The 23587-nt window shown below is 45.9% G+C and overlaps 1 protein-coding gene across 3 annotated transcripts; it reads left to right on the top strand.

Moving 5' to 3' along the window:
• The first annotated feature begins 2423 nt into the window (after positions 1-2423).
• Positions 2424-22166, top strand: TSEN54 (tRNA splicing endonuclease subunit 54). 3 transcript variants are annotated; one of them, XR_003996650.1, is made up of 12 exons: positions 2424-2496; positions 7114-7278; positions 7986-8049; positions 8199-8282; positions 9995-10093; positions 11158-11210; positions 12453-12551; positions 14107-14756; positions 15349-15409; positions 16528-16644; positions 20452-21209; positions 21352-22166. XR_003996650.1 is itself a non-coding variant. In XM_030534680.1 (11 exons), the coding sequence occupies exons 1-11, from the start codon at positions 2432-2434 to the stop codon at positions 20600-20602; spliced, it is 1608 nt and encodes a 535-aa protein (XP_030390540.1). In that variant the 5' UTR covers positions 2424-2431; the 3' UTR covers positions 20603-22166. The 3 variants fall into 3 exon arrangements, 2 of the variants coding, with proteins under 2 accessions (XP_030390540.1, XP_030390541.1); XM_030534680.1 differs by having other exon boundaries at positions 20452-22166; XM_030534681.1 differs by lacking the exon at positions 9995-10093 and having other exon boundaries at positions 20452-22166.
• Positions 22167-23587: the final 1421 nt, after the last annotated feature.

The raw sequence follows: 23587 nt of genomic DNA, 5'->3' as shown, positions 1-23587 counted from the left end.
ATCAGTGATGCCTGCCTCTGTAGGCACATCTGGCAGATACCTGGGTTGGATGTTCTACATTTGTCCTCTCGCACTGAGGATCCCCAAGTGCATTCACTAAACTGTCCCATCCCCCTCAGGTATCCCACACAACCCCGACACCCTCCTTCTTTCAATGAGGAGTCCTCAGGCCCTCCCTGAACTGCCACCTAGTAATACCTTATAAATAACAATAATGGCCAAAATCACTGACCTTCCTGCCTATAACTTATACAGAGTATATAACTTAAGGATAACTTCAAAAAGCACCACAAAACAACAGTTTAAGGCCTGGAAGTGAACAGTAATGTCTCTGATTGAAACTGCAAGGGGGATTTTTACACGTAAAAACTCACAATGGAATTTTGCCAGGGCAGCAAGGCTAACATCCTGCTATTGGAGAAAAGTGCCATGGGAACTGGAATTTCAATGGCTGTGGGTTTATCTTCCTTGTTAAAAGCTGTGTGGATTATTTATTTATTTTTAATCAGGGTAATTAACTCACATGAGCCATCCTGAGGTAAACACACAGTGAAGACAAGGCACTTAGTTTTACTATGAGGTAAACTTGACAAGCTCAGCCCTGTATACCCACACGTGTCTGCTGACCTTAGTGAATTTACTTCACAGCAAAACTAAAGGACCTTGTCTTCACTGTGTTTTACCTCAGGATAGCATTAGTTAGTTAACCTAAGATAAAAACCACTGCTTTTCAGCAGTGAAGACAAGCCCTAAGAGCAATGAGGACTTCAGTTTTATGTCTCATTTGCATCAGTGCATCCATCATAACTGCACCAATGAAGCCTTGGTATAGTGCTGACTTAGAAGAAACAGTGCCACCTACTGAATGACTAAAATCCTTTCTTGTAGTACCTGGGTTTTCCTTGGAGGTCCTCCCATCCAAACTCACTAGATTGAAACTGCTTAGATTGAGATTTGATGAAATCCTAGATTCAGGTGGGCTATATCACTTCAGTCCACTTAATGGGCTTGAAATGTTTGATAACAGAAAAGGGCTCAGCAAACTACAAAACTGGTATTAATAGTGTTAACTAAATCTGTAGGAAACAAGACCTTTGATATCCCTTCCTCCCCCAAATTTGGCTGCAGGGTCAGTTTACTTTGACCACTTTGTATAATTTTTCATTAAGTAGCAGGAATATACGGTCTGTTTGTGGTATTGCTAAATTACTGCCAGTTGATGAGAGGGGTTAAGAAATTACTTTCAAATTATCACTCTCTCCTCAAGGATTGTTAACAATTCTTGAAAAAAAAATAGCTTGTCAAGAGCTGGTGAAGCACCATACAGATGTTGACTTTTCACATTTCCAATCTGTCCAGAGCACCTAATTCTGTCAAGACTGCTTTGATTACGAGGAAATAAATTCACCATGGACCACAATCATGTCACTGGGAAAATGCTGAGTCTGATCCTGCTTCTATTAAAGTTAATTGTCTTTAATGGGAGTGTGATCGAGTCCTTTTATATGGGCTTTGTCCTGATTTTGCTGCAAGAGGGGTGTTAATTTTACAAGCTTTGCTCACTTAGGACCTGATGCTCCATTACCTTGCATGTTGTGGAGTTGTTTATTCCTGAGTGACCTGGGCATAAAACATGACCACTGATGTGAGGGGACAGTGCTGGTGTGGTAGTATTTTGCACTCACTCTGCAGGGGCATCAGTGACTGCAACAAACATGAGGCCATGACATATCAACCCCCGGATCTTTAGCTGCTCCCCGCTCTATACAGTGGGGATATCAATGGTCATGTATTTTCAGGAGGGGGCCTGTGGGGTCTCACTACAATGAGTCTGACCTCACAGATCCTTCTAGTGGTGAACATGTAATGAGTCATGTCATTTTTCAGGAGTGTGAAGGGATGAATATATCCATCTGTGAGCATGCATGCAAAATGTAGTTGTGCAAATCATCTTATGTGAGTGTGCATGACAGACTTGGAGCCTGAGATACCTTTGTGCAGGACTCTGTGTGCTGTGCATGAATATGCATAGACGGGTATAAGCCCACATGTGAGAGTGTGCCTCGGGGGGGGGACAAAGATACTGGCATGCTCGCCTCTAACCCTCCACCCCCAGTGCTCCCTGGGATGTGGGCTCAGTGGGAATGGGGAGGGGGTCCTCATCTGCAGCTGATTGTCTTGGCTCCCTGGAGGATGGTGTTAGGCTGTGGTGGCTCTCGCAGGGAGCACAGTGAGCTGGCTTGCCCCACTCAGGGGCGCTCTACGGCCGGCAGCCTGGCCACCGCGCCCACCAAGGCCGGCCTGGCCTAGCTCTTGGGAGAGCTCAGCCACTCGGGCCGCGCTAGGACCCAGAGGAATCGCCTCCTCGCCCGGTACCCGTGCCGCACTAGGACCCCGCGGAGCTCTGCCGGCAGGCAGGGGAAGACACAGCATGGCCGGGCGGAGTGGCCGGATGGAGCCTGAGCTGGAGCCCCGCGCGGGCCGCCGCCTCTTCAGGTACAGGCAGCTGGGGGGCGGCCTGCGCTGGGCAGTCGGGCTCTAGGGGCCCTTAAAGGGGCAGCACCTCAGCCCCCGCCCCTGCTGCGAACGTCCCGGCACTGCGGGGGGTTAAAGGGCCAGTGTCGCCCACCCCCAGCACGTGTGTGCAGGAGGGGACTGATAAAGGGCCGGCGCCGCTTCGCCCCCGCATTGTGGGGCCCTTGTGGGGGTCCCCCAGAGACTCCTTGGGGTGGCGCTGCCAGCAGGGAGTCTCCTGCCTCGTGACATGCTGTTGTGTCTGGATCTTGGCTGAAATCTCTTGCCCCCTGGCAGTGGGCCTGGCGCAGGGACCTGGGCAGCCCTGCAGACCGCAGCCCCAGAGCAGGTGCCCGGCGTGGGCAGCTCCCCCTGCCAGCGTGCTTCAGCCCCGACCTGCGGAGCCCCATCTGTGTGGCTATAGGCTAAGCTCAGGGTCTTGGCCTCCAGGCTCCCAGGGCCAGCCAAGGGCCGGGTGCCAGGTGTGAATGTGGTGACACAGACACCTGCGTGCTGGGCACTCAGCTGCAGCACCCCCTTAGTGCACAAAAGCCCTTCACAAAGAGTGTCTGGTTCCTGCTGCTTGGACGAGGAGGCAAGCTTGTTATCAGCCCCCTGAGCCAGCCAGAGAGAGGTGCTGTTGAGGAGGAAGAAAGGCCCAGGGAAGCAGAGCAGTCAATGGGAGCAGAGGGAAACCTTCCCTAAGTTGGGAGCCTCCTTCCAGATGGTGCTGGGTTGCCTCTCACACTGAGGTTACCTCTCCGGGGGAGGGAACTCCAGTGCTAGGAAAAGGCAGGTGTTAGTAATGGGAGATTCAATCATTAGAAACATAGATAGCTGGATTTGTGATGACCGGGAGAACCGTATGGTGACTTACCTGCCTGGTGCGAAGGTTGCGGATCTCTCAAGGCATCTAGACCGACTTATGTGTAGTGCTGGAGAGGAGCCGGTGGTCGTGGTACATGTAGGTACCAATGACATAGGGAAGGGTAGGAGAGATGTCGTGGAAGCCAAATTTAGGCTGCTAGGGAAGAGACTGAAATCCAGGACCTCTATGGTGGCATTCTCAGAAATGCTCCCAGTTCCACACGCAGGGCCAGGTAGGCAGGCAGAGCTTAGAGTCTCAATGCGTGGCTGAGATGGTGGTGTAGAGAGGAGGGGGTTACATTCATGAGGAACTGGGGAAACTTTTGGGATGGGGGGAGCCTATACAGGAGAGATGGGCTCCACCTAAACCAAAGTGGAAACAGACTGCTGGCACTAAACATTAAAAAGGTTGTAGAGCAGTTTTTAAACTAGGAGATGGGGGAAAGCCGACTGCTGCAGAGGATCATGTGGATTGGACACAGACTTCTCTTAGGAGAGAGTCTTTTGATAGGGAATCTCCAGGTTATAGTCAGGAACAGAGGACAGAAAGGATAATGTAAGAGTCGGATCAGATGATAAATAGTCACATAAAAAAGAATCTGGCACATCAGAAAAGGGCAGACAAATAAACAGGGACAAGTTTTTTTAAAGTGCTTGTACACAAATGCTAGAAGTCTAAATAATAAGATGGGTGAACTAGAGTGCCTTGTGATAAAGGAGGATATTGATATAATAGACATCACAGAAACCTGGTGGACTGAGAGCAATCAATGGGACCAATCATTCCAGGGTACAAATATATCAAAAGGACAGAACAGGTCGTGCAGGGGAGGAGTGGCATATATGTGAAAGAAAATGTAGATTCAAATGAAGTAAAAATCTTAAGCGAATCCACATGTTCCATAGAATTGCTATGGATAGAAATTTCATGCTCTAATAAAAATATAACATTAGGGATCTATTATTGACCACCTGACCAGGACAGTATAGTGATGATGAAATGCTAAGGAAATTAGAGAGGCTATCAAAATTAAGAACCCAATAATAGTGGGGGATTTCAATTATCCCCATATTAACTGGGAACATTTTACTTCAGGACGAATGCAGAGATAAAATTTCTCGATACTTTAAATGGACTGCTTCATGGAGCAGCTGGTACGGGAACCCAGAAGGGGAGAGGTAACTCTAGATTTAATCCTGAGTGGAGCGCAGAAGCTGGTCCAAGAGGTAACTATAGCAGGACCGTTGGAAATAGTGACCATAATACAATAGCATTCAACTACCTGTGGGGGGAAGAAACACCTCACACAGCCCAACACTGTGGCATTTAATTTCAAAAGGGGGAAACTATACACAAATGAGGGGGTTAGTTAAACAAAAGTTTAAAAGGTACAGTGACTAAAGTGAAATCCCTGCAAGTTGCATGGGCCCTTTTTAAAGACACCATAATAGAGGCCCAACTTCAATGTATTACCCAAATTAAGAAACACAGTAAAAGAACTAAAAAGACGCCACGTGGCTTAACAATCAAGTAAAGAAGCAGTGAAAGATAAAAGACTTCCTTTAAAAAGTGGAAGTCAATCCTAGTGAGGCAAATAGAAAGGAGAACAAACACTGACAGCTAAGTGCAAGAGTGTAATAAGAGAAGCCAAAGAGGAGTTTGAAGAACGGCTAGCCAAAAACTCCAAAGTAATAACAAAATGTTTTTAAGTACATCAGAAGCAGGAAGCCTGCTAAACAACCAGTGGGGCCCCTTGACGATCGAAATACAAAAGGAGTGCTTAAAGATGATAAAGTCATTGCGGAGAAACTAAATAGATTCTTTGCTTCAGTCTTCACGGCTGAGGATGTTAGGGAGATTCCCAAACCTGAGCTGGCTTTTGTAGGTGACAAATCTGAGGAACTGTCACAGATTGAAGTGTCACTAGAGGAAGTTTTGGAATTAATTGATAAACTCAACATTAACAAGTCACGGGGACCAGATGGCATTCACCCAAGAGTTCTGAAAGAACTCAAATGTGAAGTTGCAGAACTATTAACTAAGGTTTGTAACCTGTCCTTTAAATCGGCTCAGTACCCAGTGACTGGAAGGAAAGTTAATGTAACGCCAATATTTAAAAAAGGCTCTAGAGGTGATCCCGGCAATACAGACCGGTAAGTCTAACGTCAGTACGGGCAAATTAGTCGAAACAATAGTTAAGAATAAAATTGTCAGACACATAGAAAACATAAACTATTGAGCAATAGTCAACATTGTTTCTGTAAAGGGAAATCATGTCTTACTAATCTATAGAGTTCTTTGAAGGGGTCAAACAAACATGTGGACAAGGGGGATCCAGTGGACATAGTGTACTTAGATTTCCAGAAAGCCTTTGACAAGGTCCCTCACCAAAAGCTCTTATGTAAATTAAGCTGTCATGGGATAAAAGGGAAGATCCTTTCATGGACTGAAAACTAGTTAAAAGACAGGGAACAAAGGGTAGGAATTAATGTAAATTCTCAGAATGGAGAGGCGTAATTAGTGGTGTTCCCTAAGGGTCAGTCCTAGGACCAATCCTATTCAACTTCATAAATGATCTGGAGAAAGGGATAAAACAGTGAGGTGGCAAAGTTTGCAAATGATACTAAACTATTCAAGATAGTAAGACCAAAGCAGATTGTGAAGAATTTCAAAAAGATCTGACAAAACTAAGTGATTGGGCAACAAAATGGCAAATGAAATTAATGTGGATAAATGTAAAGTCATGCACTTTGGAAAAAATAACCCCAACTATACATACAAATGATGGGGGCTAATTTAGCTACAATGAGTCAGGAAAAAGATCTGGCGTCATCGTGGATAGTTCTCTGAAGATATCCATGCAGTGTGCAGAGGTGGTCAAAAAAGCAAGAGGATGTTAGGAATCATTAAAAAGGGGATAGAGAATAGTCTGAGAATATATATGCCCTTATATAAATCCATGGTACGCCCACATCTTGAATACTTTGTACAGATGTGGTCTCCTCACCTCAAAAAAGATATTCTAGCACTAGAAAAGGTTCAGAAAAGGGCAACTAAAATGATTAAGGGTTTGGAGAGGGTCCCATACGAGGAAATATTAAAGAGGCTAGGCTTCTTCAGCTTGGAAAAGAGGAGGACTAAGGGGGGATATGATAGAGGTATATAAAATCATGAGTGATGTGGAGAAAATGGATAAGGAAAAGTTATTTACTTATTCCCATAATACAAGAACTAGGGGTCACCAAATGAAATTAATAGGTAGCAGGTTTAAAACAATAAAAGGAAGTTCTTCACACAGCACATAGTCAACTTGTGGAACTCCTTGCTGAGGAGGTTGTGAAGACTGGAACTATAACAGTGTTTAAAGGGAACTGGATAAATTCATGGTGACTAAGTCCATAAATGGCTATTAGCCAGGAAGGGTAAAAGAGTGGTGTCCCTTGCCTCTGTTCATCAGAGGATGGAGGTGGGTGGCAGGAGAGAGATCACTTGATCATTGCCTGTTAGCTTCACTCCCTCTGGGGCACCTGGCATTGGCCACTGTTGGTAGACAGATACTAGGCTAGATGGACCTTTGGTCTGACTCGGTACGGCCATTTTTATGTTCTTATGTAGGTGGACAGTGCCCAGCATTCCCCTGCCCCCTTTTGGGTCTGCAGCATCAAGCAGCAGGAGCTTTGTTGGAAAGGAACTGCAGCCCAAATATTCTCCTCACATTTAATTTCCCCCAGCCCTGCTGAGCTGCGGGCAGCTCGGACGCGTGACCGCAAGGTTCCTCAGCACTCACACGGACAGAAGGACTTCATCCCCGATAGCTCGGAAGAACAGGCAGAGAGGCTGCACCGGTGTCGGGAGGAGCACTGGCAGCTCCTGGCAGAGGAGCGCGTGGAAAGGCTGTAAGTTCCTTCATCTGGGCTGAGATCCTGTTCCTCAGAGGCAGCACTGCCCTTGGGGCTCTTGCTGACTCTCAGGATGATCAGAGTGACAGAGTTCGTCAGGGAGAAGTCATGCCCTGGATGCTAATGATCTATTTATGCTGATAGTACAGTGGGTTTCTATAGCACTGTTCATTCAAGGCTCTTGCAGGAATATATTAAAGCCTTATAGCATCCCTCTGAGTTATCAACATCTTTCCATTTTACAGATGGGGTAGTTGAGGCAGAGAGGTGACATGACTTATCTCTGCACACACAGCAAGCCCATGACAGAACCCAAGACTCCTGTCTCCAAGTCACTAAAATGCACTTCCTTTTAGAGCCACACTCCTCCTGCCAAGTAGCTCTTTGCTCTCTCTCTGCAGTTATAAAACACCCCCTACAAGAGCATGTGCTTTGCTCTATGTGTTAGGTACCACAGTGTAGAGCGATTTCAGGAGCTGCAGAATGTTACTGTACATTATACTGTGGGCTCAGATGGGCAGTGTTTCTGGCAGGAGCACTTTTAGTCTCAAAGAACTCCCTCTGGAAGTTTGCAACTTCCTACCCTTCTGCCTTCTCACAGGCTGATGGAGAGAAAGATTTGTTAAATAATTACACTGAGGGGGGAAAAATGAAGGGGGGCTGATGTCTACTGATATGTGTGTTTGGTTTTTTTAACTTCTCAGGGGAAGTTTGGTGACAGCTGAATGGAAGCCACTAGAGGGCATCGTGGAGCTGAAATCCCCTGCGGTAAGCATGATGCTCTATGAGTTTGACATTGTTGCCTCCTGCTGGCAAATGCAGATTGTCTGATCTTTAATTTGTGTCCTAGTGGGAGAGAGCCTGACTCTGGGCAGTGGATGGCCCCAGCACATCACAGTTTATCCTTTTGTTCCCAGGGGAAGTTCTGGCACACTATGGGGTTCACAGAGCATGGCAAACAGTGTCTTCTGCCAGAGGAAGCCCTCTATCTACTGGAATGCGTGAGTAGGATGCCCAGGCTTGAGGGCAGTGGGTTCTTTTTGAATAACACCATTGCAGGGGCAATAGTAGCTGGGAAGGCAGAGAGAGCATTAGGGAACTGGCAGCAGATCCTTCATCCTTCTCAGTAATTCAAGATCCTTCACTAGTGTATGCTCTTCAGGACACAGTCTGAAACCGCATGTCACATATTGGTCTCTACTACAATCTGAATAAACAATTGTCTTCAAAAGGCCCAATTCCTGAGGGACTGGCTGTAGGGGATAAGACACAAAACCTTTCAACTCTAGGCCACTGGTTCAAAGAAGAGCCAGGGCGCCTATTCCCTAAAGTAGCTGCCATCCCTTTCATGCTCTGGTGCAACAAGTCTTTCATTATTAAGGTTACCACCTGCAGTACAAGGAAATAAATAACTGTGTGAAATGCACAGGACATGTCTTTCTTACGGGCCAGCACTGCCCAGTGCTTTATTTGTGGCACAACATCATATATTTCTAACCTGGTGCATAATCCTTGATGTGGTTTTGGAACAAAATGTGTCCTTTATTAACTCTGTAGATGATGTGGGATATTAGGCACCAAATCAGCCCCTTCTAGGTGACGCAGCTGAGGTTTTGGTGTGTGAGTTGCATGTACATGTGTTTCCAGAGCTGTACTTGCTCTGTGGTTAAATGCCTGGCATACATTGCCAAACAGAAAGTCAGAGAGGGCTGAGAGCAAAGAGACCAGTTTCTTTTTCTTTGCCTGGAGAATTCTCAGCCCTGATGCTCCCAGTTAAGGCTGGGTTGGCATTCTCTGATCTTGAGGGGTTTATGTCTTGGTCTTGAGCTGATAGGATTTCTCAATGGCATCTATTCAAGTCTAAAGATGTGCTTGCTTTGTTCTGATAAACTGTTGAATTCAGGACAGCAGATGGTCTCACTCAAACTCTGATTTCAAGGGCTTTTTTCCTTTGGAGTTGTGATTTGCCAAGGGCTAGAGATCATAAGTGGCCTGATTTGAAAATGAAATTGTGCAGTTGGGCCGCTGGGCACAGAATCAAGTAGGTTTAGAGACAGAAAAGACCTGCAAGATTGCATCTACCCCATTTCATGGGGGAGGCATATTTTCTAGTGCTTGGTAAACTTGGTATTTTGTGGGCAAACAAATCAAGGTGGGAGAGGTTTAGCTTAAATTAGCTAATGAGCAGGCTCCAACATTAGAAGGACCAAGGCTGAGAGAATCTAAATGCCCATAGCCATCTCTGAGGTCATGGGGATTGTGGGTGCTCAGCATATCTCAAGAGCTAGCCTAGGTTATTGCTAGTTATTTTTTGATTACATAGCAATGAATACACAGCTTATGCTCAAATAAATGTTTTAGTCTCTAAGGTGCCATAAGGACCCTCGTTGTTACATCTATGTGTGTGCTTGCATGGGAAGGCCCAGCTTAGTAAGTTTTGTTGCAGTGCTGACCAATGCTAACTCCACCTCATTAGACCCAATATAGAGGGAGCGTGCCACTGTGCACTTGAGAATGAGTCGGCATCACAGATTTGTAGGCAAGAAGTTGCATGAAAATAATTTGATACTTGAAGCACCAAGCTGGAGTTTGAGTCGAAAGCAGCTGGATGCTGAGACCAGCTATTGAGGACCACAAGAAAGGAATGGACATGGATCCTGCAGTACTGGTTTCCTGCAACCTGTGGTTCCTAAACCCAAGCTCTGTTTTTTAGGGCTCTGTTCAGCTCTTTTACAGGGACCTGCCTTTGTCCATACAAGAAGCCTATGAGACCCTGCTGTCCCAAGGGACGGTGAGCCTGCCGCAGTATCAGGTGTGCACAAAGGATTTGACACCAGTGGTGATTATTACAGTGGGTAAGGGGTAGGTAGCAACCCCCACCCATTGAAAAGGTGGTGGGAGTCTACAATTTAGGGAGGGGGTCGAATTTATTCACACCTCTTTCATCCACTGGTCTTCCTATTTCAGCTAAGGCAGTTGTCTCCTTTGTTATCCTCTGGTTCTGGTTCTCTCCTTGCCCCTAGGATCTCTCCTATTCTAGGATTGCACAGAGCTTTACCTAGTGGAATACACAGAAGCAGCATCAGAACTAAATTAACTTGATCATAGCCATTTGTTCACTGTGCTGCTCCTGCTGTGGAACCAAGAGGTGTGATCTGCTAGGGGCGCAGAGAACAGGGCAAGGGAAAGCAATCTCTTATTCTGCCGCAGCAGCAAAGGCAAAGATTGAGTCCTTCCGCAGAAGCCCAGTTTCCTCTATGCCCAGAAAGAATAGCAGAGTGAAATTGGCAAGGATTATGCCTGTTTTGCCTCTGCTGCTGGCTCTTGTCCATTGCTGGGAAAACACTAGCTATGGCAGCAGCACAGAGATCTTCAGATTTCTGAAATGCAGGATGCTGGAGGCAAACATAGGATCTCTGTGATCCCAATACTCCTGATCACTCAAGTTTGCACTAGGTACAAACCATACGAAGTCCCTTCTCTTTCCTTCAGTCTCATGGATAGTGAACATTCCACCACTGTATCACTGGAGGCCAAGGAGGCATTTGGCACTTTTTGGGTGCTGTAGCAAGCTGGGCATTTATACTAGTCAGATTCTCCATGTGAATGATCACTCCCACAGCTATGCTGGCTTAAGCCATGCAGAGTCCCAACCAGAGTTGTGGTGCTTTGGCGTCTAATGAATTTTTACCCATATGATCTCTCTTGTATATTTTGTGGAGGAGAATGCTGGAGAGTAGGCACACTGTGTGATTAGCTGTCTTTGGTCTGAATCAGCCATTCAGATAGTATCTCAATCAGCTTGCCATATGAAACAAAAAGAGATTTTTTTTAAGGTGATCATTTAACATTCTTGGTTTTCTTTGCTCTTTTAAGGTGTTCAGCCACTTGAAGAGACTGGGTTACATTGTGCTGAGATTCTGCCCCAGGTATCTGACTTTTCCTTTCCTCGCCCCTCCCCGTTGCTGTCTTTCAGAAGCCATGCTGGAATGCCCTAGATGTAGGGCAAAGAGGAGGTGCTCTTCTCTACTAGGCTCCCCTCTGCTATAGTGGGCTTGCTTCTTCAGATCCTCTGCTCCAGCCCATGAAGCTTAGAAATCTTTGTAGGGGTCTGGGAATCTCTAGATGTGATTCTTAGTTGGCAGATGAAGCCTGAGCTGAGCCAGTAATTCACCTGTGTGGTGGAAGCCATGATCATTCTTCCTCCTCCCCTCAAACTGTCTGTTCCTTGGCTTTAAACATTCAACAGCTCCTCAGCCCCAAGGAATGTATTATCATTGGCTTGGTCCAATGGACAGGAAGTCAGGAGACCTGGATTCCATTCCCAGCTCTGCCACTGGCCTGCTGTGATCTTAGACAAGTCACTTCACCTTCCTGTCCCTCTCTACATTAGTCTGGTCTAGTTAGACTAAAAGCTCTTGGGAGCAGGGGTTTTCTCTTAATTTGTCTTTGTACATCACCTGGCATGATAGGGCCCTGATCTTGTTTGGGACCTGTAGGCACTACCGTAATACAAATAATAATAGTAAGTCTATTATGAGGTAGCATTACTATGATCTGCAGCACTTACACTGTAAGCTCTCTGGGGGCTCTTTTTGTTTGCTCTTTGTACAGTGTCTAGCACTGTGGGGCCCTCATCCATAACTACTAGTGCCCCTAACTGTTCCTGCTGTATGTATAATAAATAATAGTCACTGAGACCTGCAGGTGGCTCCCCACTTCTCCTTATAGAGAGAAATCAACTGGCTGAATTGAGGCTCTCCAGCCCTCAGGACCCTATAGGGTTTTTTCCCTTTTACCTCTTGGATGCTCTAATTCCATGTAAGCATCCCACATTTGAGCCTTGAGACATGCATCCCCCCAGCCCATTGGCTCAGATGAAGTGGAGCAGCCTCTGAGTGTGCCTTGCATTCCGGCACTTCAGGGGTTATGCACCAGAAACAATACACACTTTTCTTATTGTTCAGCTGGGAAGTGGGTGGATGTGAGTGAAGGGACTGGACTCCGGGGTGGGGAAGATTCTTTCTGCTGGCCTAGTTCTTGCAGCAGTTTCCATACCCAGTGAGAAGCTTTTGCTGTTACATTTTCCTAGGCTTTAATTGGAAGAGTTTTTCTAACACTGCCAATCTGTCTCTCTCCCTCAATCCCTTTGTCTCTCTACCTCATTACAGTGCTGTCCCATCTCAATACGAGAGGCAGCTGAACCTGGACAGTTATTGCAAGAGCTCTGGAAAACGCCATCACAAAAGGAAGAGAAGCTCCAGCCCCTGGTAAAGGAAAACGGACACGTTGTGGCAAGCCCTTCATGGACTAACTCATTCCCCATGTTCTGGGCCACAGCTAAAAATGTTGCTTGCTGCCCATTCCATCTTAGGGCAAGAAACAAACAGATCTTCCACCAGCCTCATCCTGTTGGCCCTGCAAGCGGTCTAAGGTGCTGGTGCTGAGTTTAGCAATCTGACCGACTGTCATTGGAAACAGCATTCAAGTGATCAGATTCCGATCAATTCACAACACATCTTTTACAATGGATGCATTCATGGCTTTTCTTCCCCTCCCCATGCCCTCTTTTCCTCCAGTGTTGTCTTCAAGCCCCAGCTCGTACTTAACCTATGTCACTACAACATCTCCTATCCCTCTTCTCCCAGCTAAATTGCCTGAAAGCAGCTGTTTCACTTCCACCCAAATACTGCAGAGGTCGTAGTGACCCTTTGCAATGCATCCCCCTTATCACATCCACTCTTCACAAGGGCTGAACTGAGCTAGGGGGAAGATTGTTGGGTTAGTCCTATCTGCTGATGGTGGTCGGTTTGTGAGATCCTTGAATGGAAAGAGAGAGGTCTCTATATTAGAAGCAAATTGCAGGAAACTCCTCTCTCCCTTTTCACATCTAAAGAAATAAGGCACCATTAAAGGAGCTCCGAAAAAGCCCTGATCAGCAGCCACTGAAGGACAGACGCCTTCTAGTGTTAATTCTGCTATGGTTAAGCTCTTTAGGGCAGGGACCAGTTGTTTTGTTCTGTGTTTGTGCAGCACCTAGAACAAGGGTGTCCATGATGGCAGTCTGGAGCTGCTACCGTAATGCAAATAATAATACATTATTATTTATTAACACAATTAGCAGTAGGTGGCACCACAGACTTAGAAACAGGGAAGGGCAGAATAATCAGTCCAGGTCACTCCTGGTGCGGAAGTATCGTTCAAACACAGTGCAGTAGAGGTTATGATGCAATTTCAGAAAGCCATTAGAGGTAAAACTGTGGACTTACGAACTAGCCTTTCAGGTCTAGAGACCTGGGATTAAATCTTGTGCAACAGTTTCAGCCTAGTAACTGGAGAATTTTATATGTGTTTTAAACCCACTCCGTTCCATTGGTCCATTTGCTCAGGGCTGGAATAGCAGAGGTGGGAGCTGCCGGACAGGTTGGAGGGCATGGGCAGAACTGTGTGGGGAGGAACCAAGCTGGGACTAGCATGGGGTGCCCTAGGTCAGAACTGTGGTGCGTTTACAGAGCTGATGGGGACACATGCATTGCATTTTCTGCTTCTTTTTTGTCTTTAGCCAGCACTATCTATCCATCCATCACTCTGAGAATCACCAAAATGCTGCAGAATACTTCACGCAAGTAAAAAGACCCTAGTTCTAAGGAAGAGCTTGTTAATCAGCATGTGCAGGCCTCTTCCTGGGCTCCCAGTCTCCTAGCCTTCTCCCCTTTTCATGCTCAGGAACCACACTGTTTTTGTTACCCATGAAGGGGGGCAAAATTTGCTGAAAGGACTTTGAGGGAGCAAAATTCTAAATTTAGCCCCTTTTTCTGTTTTAAGGTTACAAGGCAAGAAAGCGAAGGCATCTGGGAATCCTCCAGAAAGTGAAGGGACCCCAGAAAAGGCCAGTGACAGCTGTGGTGGTCCCAGTCACCCAGCGTCTGAGGGGAGCTGTTTGTCAGAGAAGTCAAAAGAATCAGATCCTGCCAGTGGAGAGGGGGAGTCAGCCCAAGTTCCCACTGATGCAGTACAACTCGGCAAGCTCCCCAGTTGCCCACAGTCTCAGGCTGGAGACTATGGGAAGGCTGCTGGGGACAGCTGCAGTGGCACCCACCTGCCCCGCTGGGACTTCACCAGAATCGCCTTCCCCAACATGGCTTCTGATTGCCCACACACCTTCCTGCCACAGCCTGACGAGAGACTGCTCCCAGAGAACGTAGCTGGGCGGGAGGCTGATGCCACCCGCTGGCGCAAGCTGGTCAACCAGAAGCGTGAGAAGTTGTCACGGAAGGAGCGGGAGCAGCGAGAGAGGGAGAGCAGATACAAGAGCAGTGTCAATGCGGACAGGGAGGTGAGGCGCTGCTCCAACTGGCAGGAATACAAGGAGCTTCTGAAGCAGAGGAGCCAGCGGAGGGCAGGGAGGCGGCCTTCGCACCTGTGGGACCAGCCTGTCACCCCACTGGTGAAGCCGTATCAAGTGGCCTCAGCAGGTATCTGACCTGGAAGAAAAGAACTTAACACATCTTGGCCAATCGGTGACCCACATGGGGGTGTCATGCGAGTATGCTAGGGGAGGGATTGCTCACCATGGACCACCTGGGAGCAACTGGAGGGAACAGAAGGAAGGGAAATGTAGGCTGAATATCAGAACAAACATCCTAAATGTAAGAGGGAAGAGTTACCTATGGGAAGCAGAGGAAGCCTCATGGCATCGACCTGGACGAGCAGAGTATGGAATGGCCCTGCACTGGCCAGGGGAGAGACTAGACGGCACTTTCCATCTCTCCTTCTGTGACTCATTAGGCTGTTTTTCTTCTGGAATTAGGGGGGAGCAGGGCAGTCCCTGCTGGCACTTAGACTGTGTATTTGCCCAGGCAAGTTAAGGAAAGGAGACAGGGGAAGTAAAAATCATTGAAGTAGCAAGAGGAGGGGAGGGTGATATGGCTGTCTTGTCGAAGGAGGGCGGCTCAGAAGGGAGGTGCAGAAGAAATCCAAGTCTAACCTGGGCTGTGTGTGAGTGTAGAGAAGACCTCACAGACTGAACTAAAGAGTCTGAACCTTTCCTGTTCTTTCTTCCACCAGCTGCTGTCCTCCAGCAGATCAGTGTGCTGCAGCCTTCTCATATCCTGGATGGAGCCTCCCGGTTAGTATTGAGCCAGTAGATTCTAGGGAAGATGGGTCTAACTCAACAAAACATTGTCCTTCCTCATGCGATATGTTCTCCACAATGGCTTTAGAAATGCCTAATGTACCTGGCGCATGGGAGCAAATGGTACTTCCCAGTGCTCCTCCCATGGGTTGGGTACATCCTTGCTGAGGGGCTGACATGTACATGCAATGCCCTGTCACCATGCAGGAGCTGCAGTGGAGTCCAGCAGCAAATCAGTTATCCTCTAGGCTGATTACAGCTCTGGTGTATAAGCTCTCATTAGACTGCATGGGCAAAGTCCATCATACTGCAGTGAACCTTTCATCCCTTACATTCCGTCTCTGCATTGAGACCTACTCATTTCATAGGCTTCCAGTGCTCCATCAATGTGTGTATTGGCCCTGGGATGCTCTTCCATCCCAGCTGCAGGTTCTGGAGTTGAATGAGATTTTAAAATCTAATCCCCCACCTTCTGGCCCTGCTCCTATCTGAGATGAGTTGTGTGATGGTTTTGCACAGGTCTGTGGTACACAAACATTGCACACTAGTAGTTTGCACTAGTGCTATGATGCAGATGGGTGTCCAAGCAGCCTGCTTTGTATTTGGATCTATTGGACTGTGCATCTCTGCTTGTGGTGCCTGTACCATGGGGCACAGAGAGAGAGTAGCATGCAAGGTGTGGGTGCTGGAGCTGGCCCATTAGGGCACAGGCCTTGCATCGGGAAGCTGTGTGTGGTTCTCCACTTCACATGAAAACCATGCTAGTTGGTTAAGGAGTTGCTCTGTAGTGGGAGCTTGATCCCAAGGGGGCTCATCATCTTTCAGGATGAAGCATTTAGGGCCTTATCCAAATCCCACTGACATCAGTGGGAGTCTCTACATTAACTTAAATGGATTTTGGATCAGACCCTTCCAATATAATTCCTGGACTGGCTGTCTTGCCTAAGAAGGAAGATTCTAAATGGTTCCTGGGAGGCAAAGGACCTAGGGTTTTAGGTAGGCCAACTTAAACACTTTGTCTTGCTCCTTGCTCTGATGCATCTGCAGCCTTGGAGGTGTCAAGAGTCCTGTGATGTGTCATTCCAAGCATGCATGTGTATCTCATCCTACAGGCTGCAGGAGGATATGGAGGGCATGAAGATAGACTTCAGTGTGTATCAAGCAGATGCAGTGGCCAACTTCAAGAAGAACAACCCTGGAAAGCCTTATGCCAGGATGTGTGTGCGGAGGTACTGGCCATGTACCCTGGCTGTTATTAATGAGTGCTTCTGTGTGCAATTATTTGAAGTGCCCTGTATTGCTGCTATGGAAAGTTAAACCCTCGTGCAAAGTTACTGACTGCAGGATCTTGTGTATTTGCTGGATTATCAGGCAGTCATCATTTAAAATGGCCCTGCCAAGGTTTTCCCACTATTTTCTCCCCCGCCTTGTTGGAATCTGTTGCCTGGTCACCCTCCACTCCAGCTTCAGACCCGGACCCGACTTTGGTTTGTCATCATATTGCAGCTAAATGGTGCTGGTATTATTATTTAGTATTTTTATTACGACAGCACTTAAGAGTCCCGGACATGGCCCAAGACCTCATCGTGCCAGACACTTTACAAACATAGAACAAAGAGACAGTCTGTGCCCCAAAGAGCTCACTATTTAAGTAGAAACAAGAAATAACTATATACTATTTAACTGAGGTACCATGTCCTGGTTCACAGAGGCTGTTGGTAACTGCCCTCCCAAAGCAAGTAACAGCTAGACAGAAGGACCAGAGTATTAACCCTTTAGCTCTGGTCCTGTAGTGAGCCCTGTGCAGCAGATCTCTCAGCCTGTGCAAATCTCCAAGGGCTCCATATGGGTATAGGGCTGCACCTGCCTAAAACTTATCGCAGGATCAGTACCATGCAGATTGGTTGAAACTGTAAAAAAGAACAGAATTATTAGACACAGAGATGAACTCGACATGTTGGAGAAGAGTTAACATGGCTTTTGTAAAGAGAAATCATGTCTCCCCTGTGTTGTATTCTTTGAAGGGGTCAACAAATGTGGGCAAGGATGATCCAGTGGGTATAATGTACTTGGCTTTCCGAAAGCCTTTGACAAGATCCCTCACCAAAGGCTCTTAAGCAAAGTAGGCAGTTCTAGGACAGGAGGGAAGGTCCTGTCATGCATCAGCAAGTGTTAAAAGAGAGGAATCAAAGGGTAGGAATTAGGGCTGTCAAGCGATTAAAAAAATTAATTGTGTGATTAATCACATACCATTTTATTTAAATATTTTTGGATGTTTTCTACATTTTCAAATATACTGATTTCAATTGCACCACAGAACACAGTGTACAGTGCTCATTTTATATTTATTTTTGGTTACAAGTATTTGCACTGTAAAAAAACAACAGAAATAGTATTTTTCAATTCACCTAATACAAGTACAATCTCTTTATCATGAAAGTTGAACTTACAAATGTAGAATTATGTTTAAAAAACAAACAAACAAACCACTGCATTCAAAAATAAAACAATGTAAACTTTTAGAGCCTGCAAGTCCACTCAGTCCTACTTCTTGTTAAGCCAATCGCTCAGATAAACAAGTTTGTTTACATTTGCAGGAGATAATACTGCCTGGTTCTTGTTTACAGGTCACCTGACAATGAGAACAGGTGTTCTCATGGCACTGTTGTAGCCGGAATCGCAAAATATTTGTGTGCCAGATGCAGTGAAGATTCATATGTCCCTTCATGCTTCAACCACCATTCCAGGGGATATGTGTCCATGCTGATGACGGGTTCTACTTGATAAGAATCCAAAGCAGTGTGAACCGACACATGTTCATTTTCATTATCTGAGTCAGATGCCACCAGCACAAGGTTGATTTTCTTTTTTGGTGGTTCGGGTTCTGTAGTTTCTGCATTGGAGTGTTGCTCTCTTAAGACTTCTGAAAGCATGCACCACACCTTGTCCCTTTCAGATTTTGGGAGGCACTTCAGATTCTTAAACCTTGGGTCAAGTGCTATAGCTAGCTTTAGAAATCTCACATTGGTACCTTCTTTGCGTTTTGTGAAAATTACAGTGAAAGTGTTCTTAAAATGAACAACGTGCTGAGTCATCATCCGAAACTGCTATAACATGAAATATATGTCAGAATGTGGGTAAAACACAGAGCAGGAGACATACGGTTCTCCTCAAGGAGTTCAATCACAAATTTAATTAATACACTATTTTTTAATGAACGTCATCAGGAGGGAAGCATGTCCTCTGGAATGGTGGCCAAAGCATGAAGGGACATACGAATGTTTAGTATATCTGCCATGTAAATACCTTACAATGCTGGCTGCAAAAGTGCCATGCAAATGCCTGTTCTCACTTTCTGGTGACATTGTAAATAAGAAGAGGGCAACATTATCTCCTGCAAATGTAAATAAACTTGTTCATCTTAGTGACTGACTGAACAAGAAGTAGGACTGAGTGGACTTGTAGGCTCTGAAGTTTTTATATTGTTTTTGTTTTTGAGTGGCAGGTTTACGTACAAAAAAAGTATACTTTGTAATTGCACTTTTTCACACGACAAGAGATGCACTAGTACCTGTATGAGGTGAATTGAAAATACTATTTCTTTTGTTTATCATTTTTACAGTGCAAATATTTGTAATAAAAAATATACAGTTTGATTTAAATTACAACACAATACAATATATATGAAAAGTAGAAAAACATCAAAAATATTTAATTCAATTGGAATTCTGTTGTTTAACAGTGCAATTAAAACTCCGAATAATCATGATTAATTTTTTGAGTTAATGTGGATTAATTGACAGCCCTAGTAGGACTAAATTATCAGTTTTTCACAGTGGAGAGAGGTAAATAGCAGGGTCCCCAAGGCGCTATTCAACACAGTCATAAATGATCTGGAAAAAGAGGTAAACTGAGGTGGCAAGGTTTGCAGATGATACCTTATCAAGGTTGTAAAGGTTACCTGGCAACAAAATGGCAGATAATTCAATATTGATAAACGCAGAGTATTCCACATTGCCAAACATAATCCCAACTATACATACAAAGTGGTGGAGTCTAGAATAGTTTGTTGCTGCTAAGAAAAAGATCGTAGAGTCATCATGAATTGTTTTCTGAAAACATCTGCTCAGTGTGCAGCAGCAGGTCAAAAAAGGTAACAGAATGTTAAAACCATTAGGAAAGGGATAGATAATAGACAGAAAATATCATAATGCCACAATATAAATCCATTGGATGCCCACATCTTGAATACTGCATGCAGTTTCTAGTCATTCCATCTCCAAAAGATATATTAGAAGGGGGAAAAAGTACAGAGAAGGGTAACAAAAATGATTAGGCGTATGGAACAACTTCTATCTGAGGAGAGAGCAGAAAATCTGGGACTGTCCAGGTTAGAAAGAGACAACTAAGGGAGAGGGGGAGGGGGGATATGATGGAGGTCTATAAAATCATGAATGGTATGGAGAAAGTGAATACGGAAGTGTTATTTCCCTTCACGTAACAAGAACTAGGGTCATGCAATGAAATTAATAGGCAGCAGTTTTAAAACAATATAAGTACTTCTTCAGGTAACGCACAGTCAACCTGTGGAACTCGGTGCCAAGGGATGGCCAAAGGATAACTGGGTTCAAAAAGGAATTAAATAAATTCATGGAGGATAGGTCCATTAATGGCTGTTAGCCAAGATGGTCATGGATGTAACCCCACGTTATGTTTCACTAAATTTCTGACTATCAGTAGCTGGAACGACAACAAGGGGTGGATCACTTGATAATTGCCCTGTTCTGTTCACGTCCCGTTGAAGCATCTGGCACTGCCACTGTTTGAAAACAGCATTCTGGGCTAGATGAACCATTTATCTGACCCAGTATGGCTGTTCTTATGCTCATATTAAATATGAGGGAAGCCCTTTTCCGAGCCTTGGAGTGTTTTTTCTGCTGCTCTGTGGGTGTCTCTGATAGGCAACGCTCACCAAGGTGGCTGGCATTGTAAATATTCCTACGATTTGAGAGAGACTAGCTTTCTTCCTTTTGCAGGTTTGACGAGCAGATCCCATCCCTGCGGGCAGTGAAGCAGCTTACCTATCAGAGTGAGGATGTCCCAGTGGTCTTTGCACTGGTGGACAATGGAGACATTGCTTTTTACTCTTTCAAGGAGTTCAAGCTGCCTGTTGATGTTTATCACTGAAGTTACCATCCCTTGAAGAAATGGCTTTGGGCAAAGGGTGAGGGACTTTACTCAAGACTTAATTTCCTGATTCATGGACTATTATATCAATTAGAATCTCTGATAACCAGTCTGCGTGCAGGAGGGATAACCATCTTATCCACTGCTACAGGCCTCAGCCAGCTAGGAACTAGCTCATTCGTAAAAGCAAGATACACTTCAAACAAACAAGTATGATGTTCTATGCTTTAGCTGGGCACCTCCTCACTGGAGTGCTGCTTTGTTCTTTAAGCCCCTGGTTCTCCAGCTCTTATCGTCCTATGGACCACTTACCTATGACATTTTCTCAGTCCTTGTGGGCCTGTAGAACAAACTTCACTGGAGATCCACACATGGTATTCTGACAACCACTGGGCTTGGCCAGTCTGAATACAACATATGAATGGTTTAAGAACTACTGCTGTAGCTCAATCAGACTCATAAGCTAATCAGGTCAGTCAATGGTATAGCAAGCCTCTGTTACTCTACTGCACCAGCACCCATCTACTAAAATCTTTAGCAGAGTATTGGTGTGATCAGGATCGGCGCCAGGGTGTTTTGGCACCCTAGGCGCAGGGCCGACTCACCGGTTCCGTGGCTCTGGTGGACCTCCTGCAGGCGTTCCTGTGGACGGTCCGCTGGTCCTGCGGCTCCGGTGGACCTGCCTGGAGCTGCGGGACCTGCCCGGAGCCACGGAACCAGCGGACCCTCCGCAGGCACGCCTGTGGGAGGTCGACCAGAGCAGTCTGCCGCCCTTCCAAATCCTGGTGCCCTAGGCTACCGCCTAGGTCGCCTAAATGGAAGCGCCGGCCCTGGGTGTGATAGAAGCAAAGGCAAGGCAACAGAACTCTGCTACAGAAATGATGATGCTGGCTTTGCCTTGGTATTTGTATGCCAGCAGGAGATCGTAGTCTTAGGCGAATGCTCACTTTGTAAGCCAGTGGAGTCACAGAGAGCCACGAAGTCACTGCAGAGGAACATGCTAACGTCGTATTATGGTGTTTGTGTTGAGATGTATCATTGCAACACAGCGGCATCTCCTATTAAAACTATAGCACACAGCGTCAAGACATCTCACCATTACAATAGTGTGACCCCTTGTTTCCATTTGATGCCCTTTCTCCTGGATGCAGGTACATGTTTCTCACTCTCTCTTGCAAGTGAGAGAAGCTCTGATTAAACCTGCAACTTCCCCATAAGCTGAGCCTGATAGTTTTGTGGGTCTAGTGCTCCAGGCTGAGGATCACTGTCCTATACCATTGACAGTATCACCCAATTGCCTTCCAACTGTCGTCAGCATGGGAACCCTCCCCCTGAATCTCCTGATACCAAACTTTCTTTAACTTCTATGCAAAAATGCCAATGTGACTATGCCAGAAAGTCTTGGTCTGTGGCTAAAAGGGACCTTCTAACACTATTGTGCTCAGGGTGCAGCTTTCTTAAGGAGTGTTACAGCAAATGTTTTAGATGCATTTTATTTGATACAGAATGTTTGGTGGGAGTTTTTTGGGGGATGAAGGCTAAAGCAATAAAAAAGCATTTTCCAACAATGCAAGCCCCTGAGTGTGGGTATTTATTTATTAGTGTTTCTAAGAAAATGGATCTGTAGTGCCTTGTCTTGTGAGAGGGCAGCCTGTGGAACTGTGCTGCCACTGAATGCAATCATACAGAGCCAGAGTCCCTGTGAGTCCATGCACGGTCCTTGGAGCATGGAATCCTAATGCTGTGCTGCTGTAAGCATGGCATGTCTTCTTTGTGTAGTGCCAAATGTGCCACAGTGCAATGGCAGAGGCTCTTGCCCTGATTGCTTTGTGTATCCCTGTGATTAGTTAACAAGTTGGCCCAAATCATCAGCTGGTGTAAGTGGACATAGCTGCACTGACTTCAGTAGAGAAGATGCTGATTTGCTCCAGCTGGGGTTCTGACCTAATATTTACCCTCTTTCTCTCCTGTACCCCCCATGCACCTTCCTAGCCACTAGAAGGAAATAAGGGTGCCTCTGTCTGCTTTGGGGATAGGGTGACCAGACAGCAAGTGTGAAAAATCGGGACAGGGGATGGGGGGTAATAGGAGCCTATATAACAAAAAGATCAAAAAATTGGGACTGTACCTATAAAATCGGGACATCTGGTCACTCTGTTGGGGGATGTGAAGGGCTGGACAAGGTCAGTGGCTCCATTCTGCTCATTCAGCATACTTGCATGTTTCAGGCAGTGTGGGGAGAGCTCCTGTGATCTGCCTGTTCTCAGACAGAGCAAAGAAGAGCTCCAAGTTTAGCCCTGGAGTTAAGCAGATCCAACTCCCGTTGACTTCAAAGGTGCACTTTCTTACTTTTGCTTTCCAAGGCAAAATTTGATGGACTCCACAAGAGCTATGGGATGAGTTTTGCTGGGGTAGACAAGACTCTCTGACTCAGCACAAAACAATTACAATCTAATAACCACTTTGGGAAGGATTGAGAAACTAGCTGTATTGCTCATCTGCTTTGGATGCCTGTGTGAGAATTGGAGCACAAAGCAGATGGATATCCAGACTCTCCTCCTGCCCGTCGACTGAACAATCTGACTTTGCAGCAAGCTGGCAGAAGGGGGCTAGAAAGGGGCATATTAATTATAATCTCTTTTGAAATACAGATGAAAAGTGGCCACTTTGTGGAATTTGTCCCATAGGGTCAATGCCTGTTGCAGCATCATACCATTGCAACCTAAAAAACTGGACTGCCATTTTGCAGCATTGTGGCATGATAACATGTATTTTGGACCAGTTAATGTCCCCTCACATTAGGACATGGGTTCTCTTCAGCAAAATTGTGATGAAGCCACATACCTTGATGTTTCTAGCAATCCTGGTGCTTCTACCCATGTGACCTTTCCAAGGGTGCTGACTAGAGTGTGTTCAACTTTCTCTAAAGGTTTACAAAAACAACAAAAAAGTGAATGATAGGCAGGGTCATTTCCTGTGTCTAGT

The sequence above is a fragment of the Gopherus evgoodei genome, chromosome 15 (genome assembly GCF_007399415.2).
Source record: "Gopherus evgoodei ecotype Sinaloan lineage chromosome 15, rGopEvg1_v1.p, whole genome shotgun sequence".
NCBI lineage: Eukaryota > Metazoa > Chordata > Testudines > Testudinidae > Gopherus > Gopherus evgoodei.
This window is presented reverse-complemented; position numbering and strand designations above follow the sequence as displayed.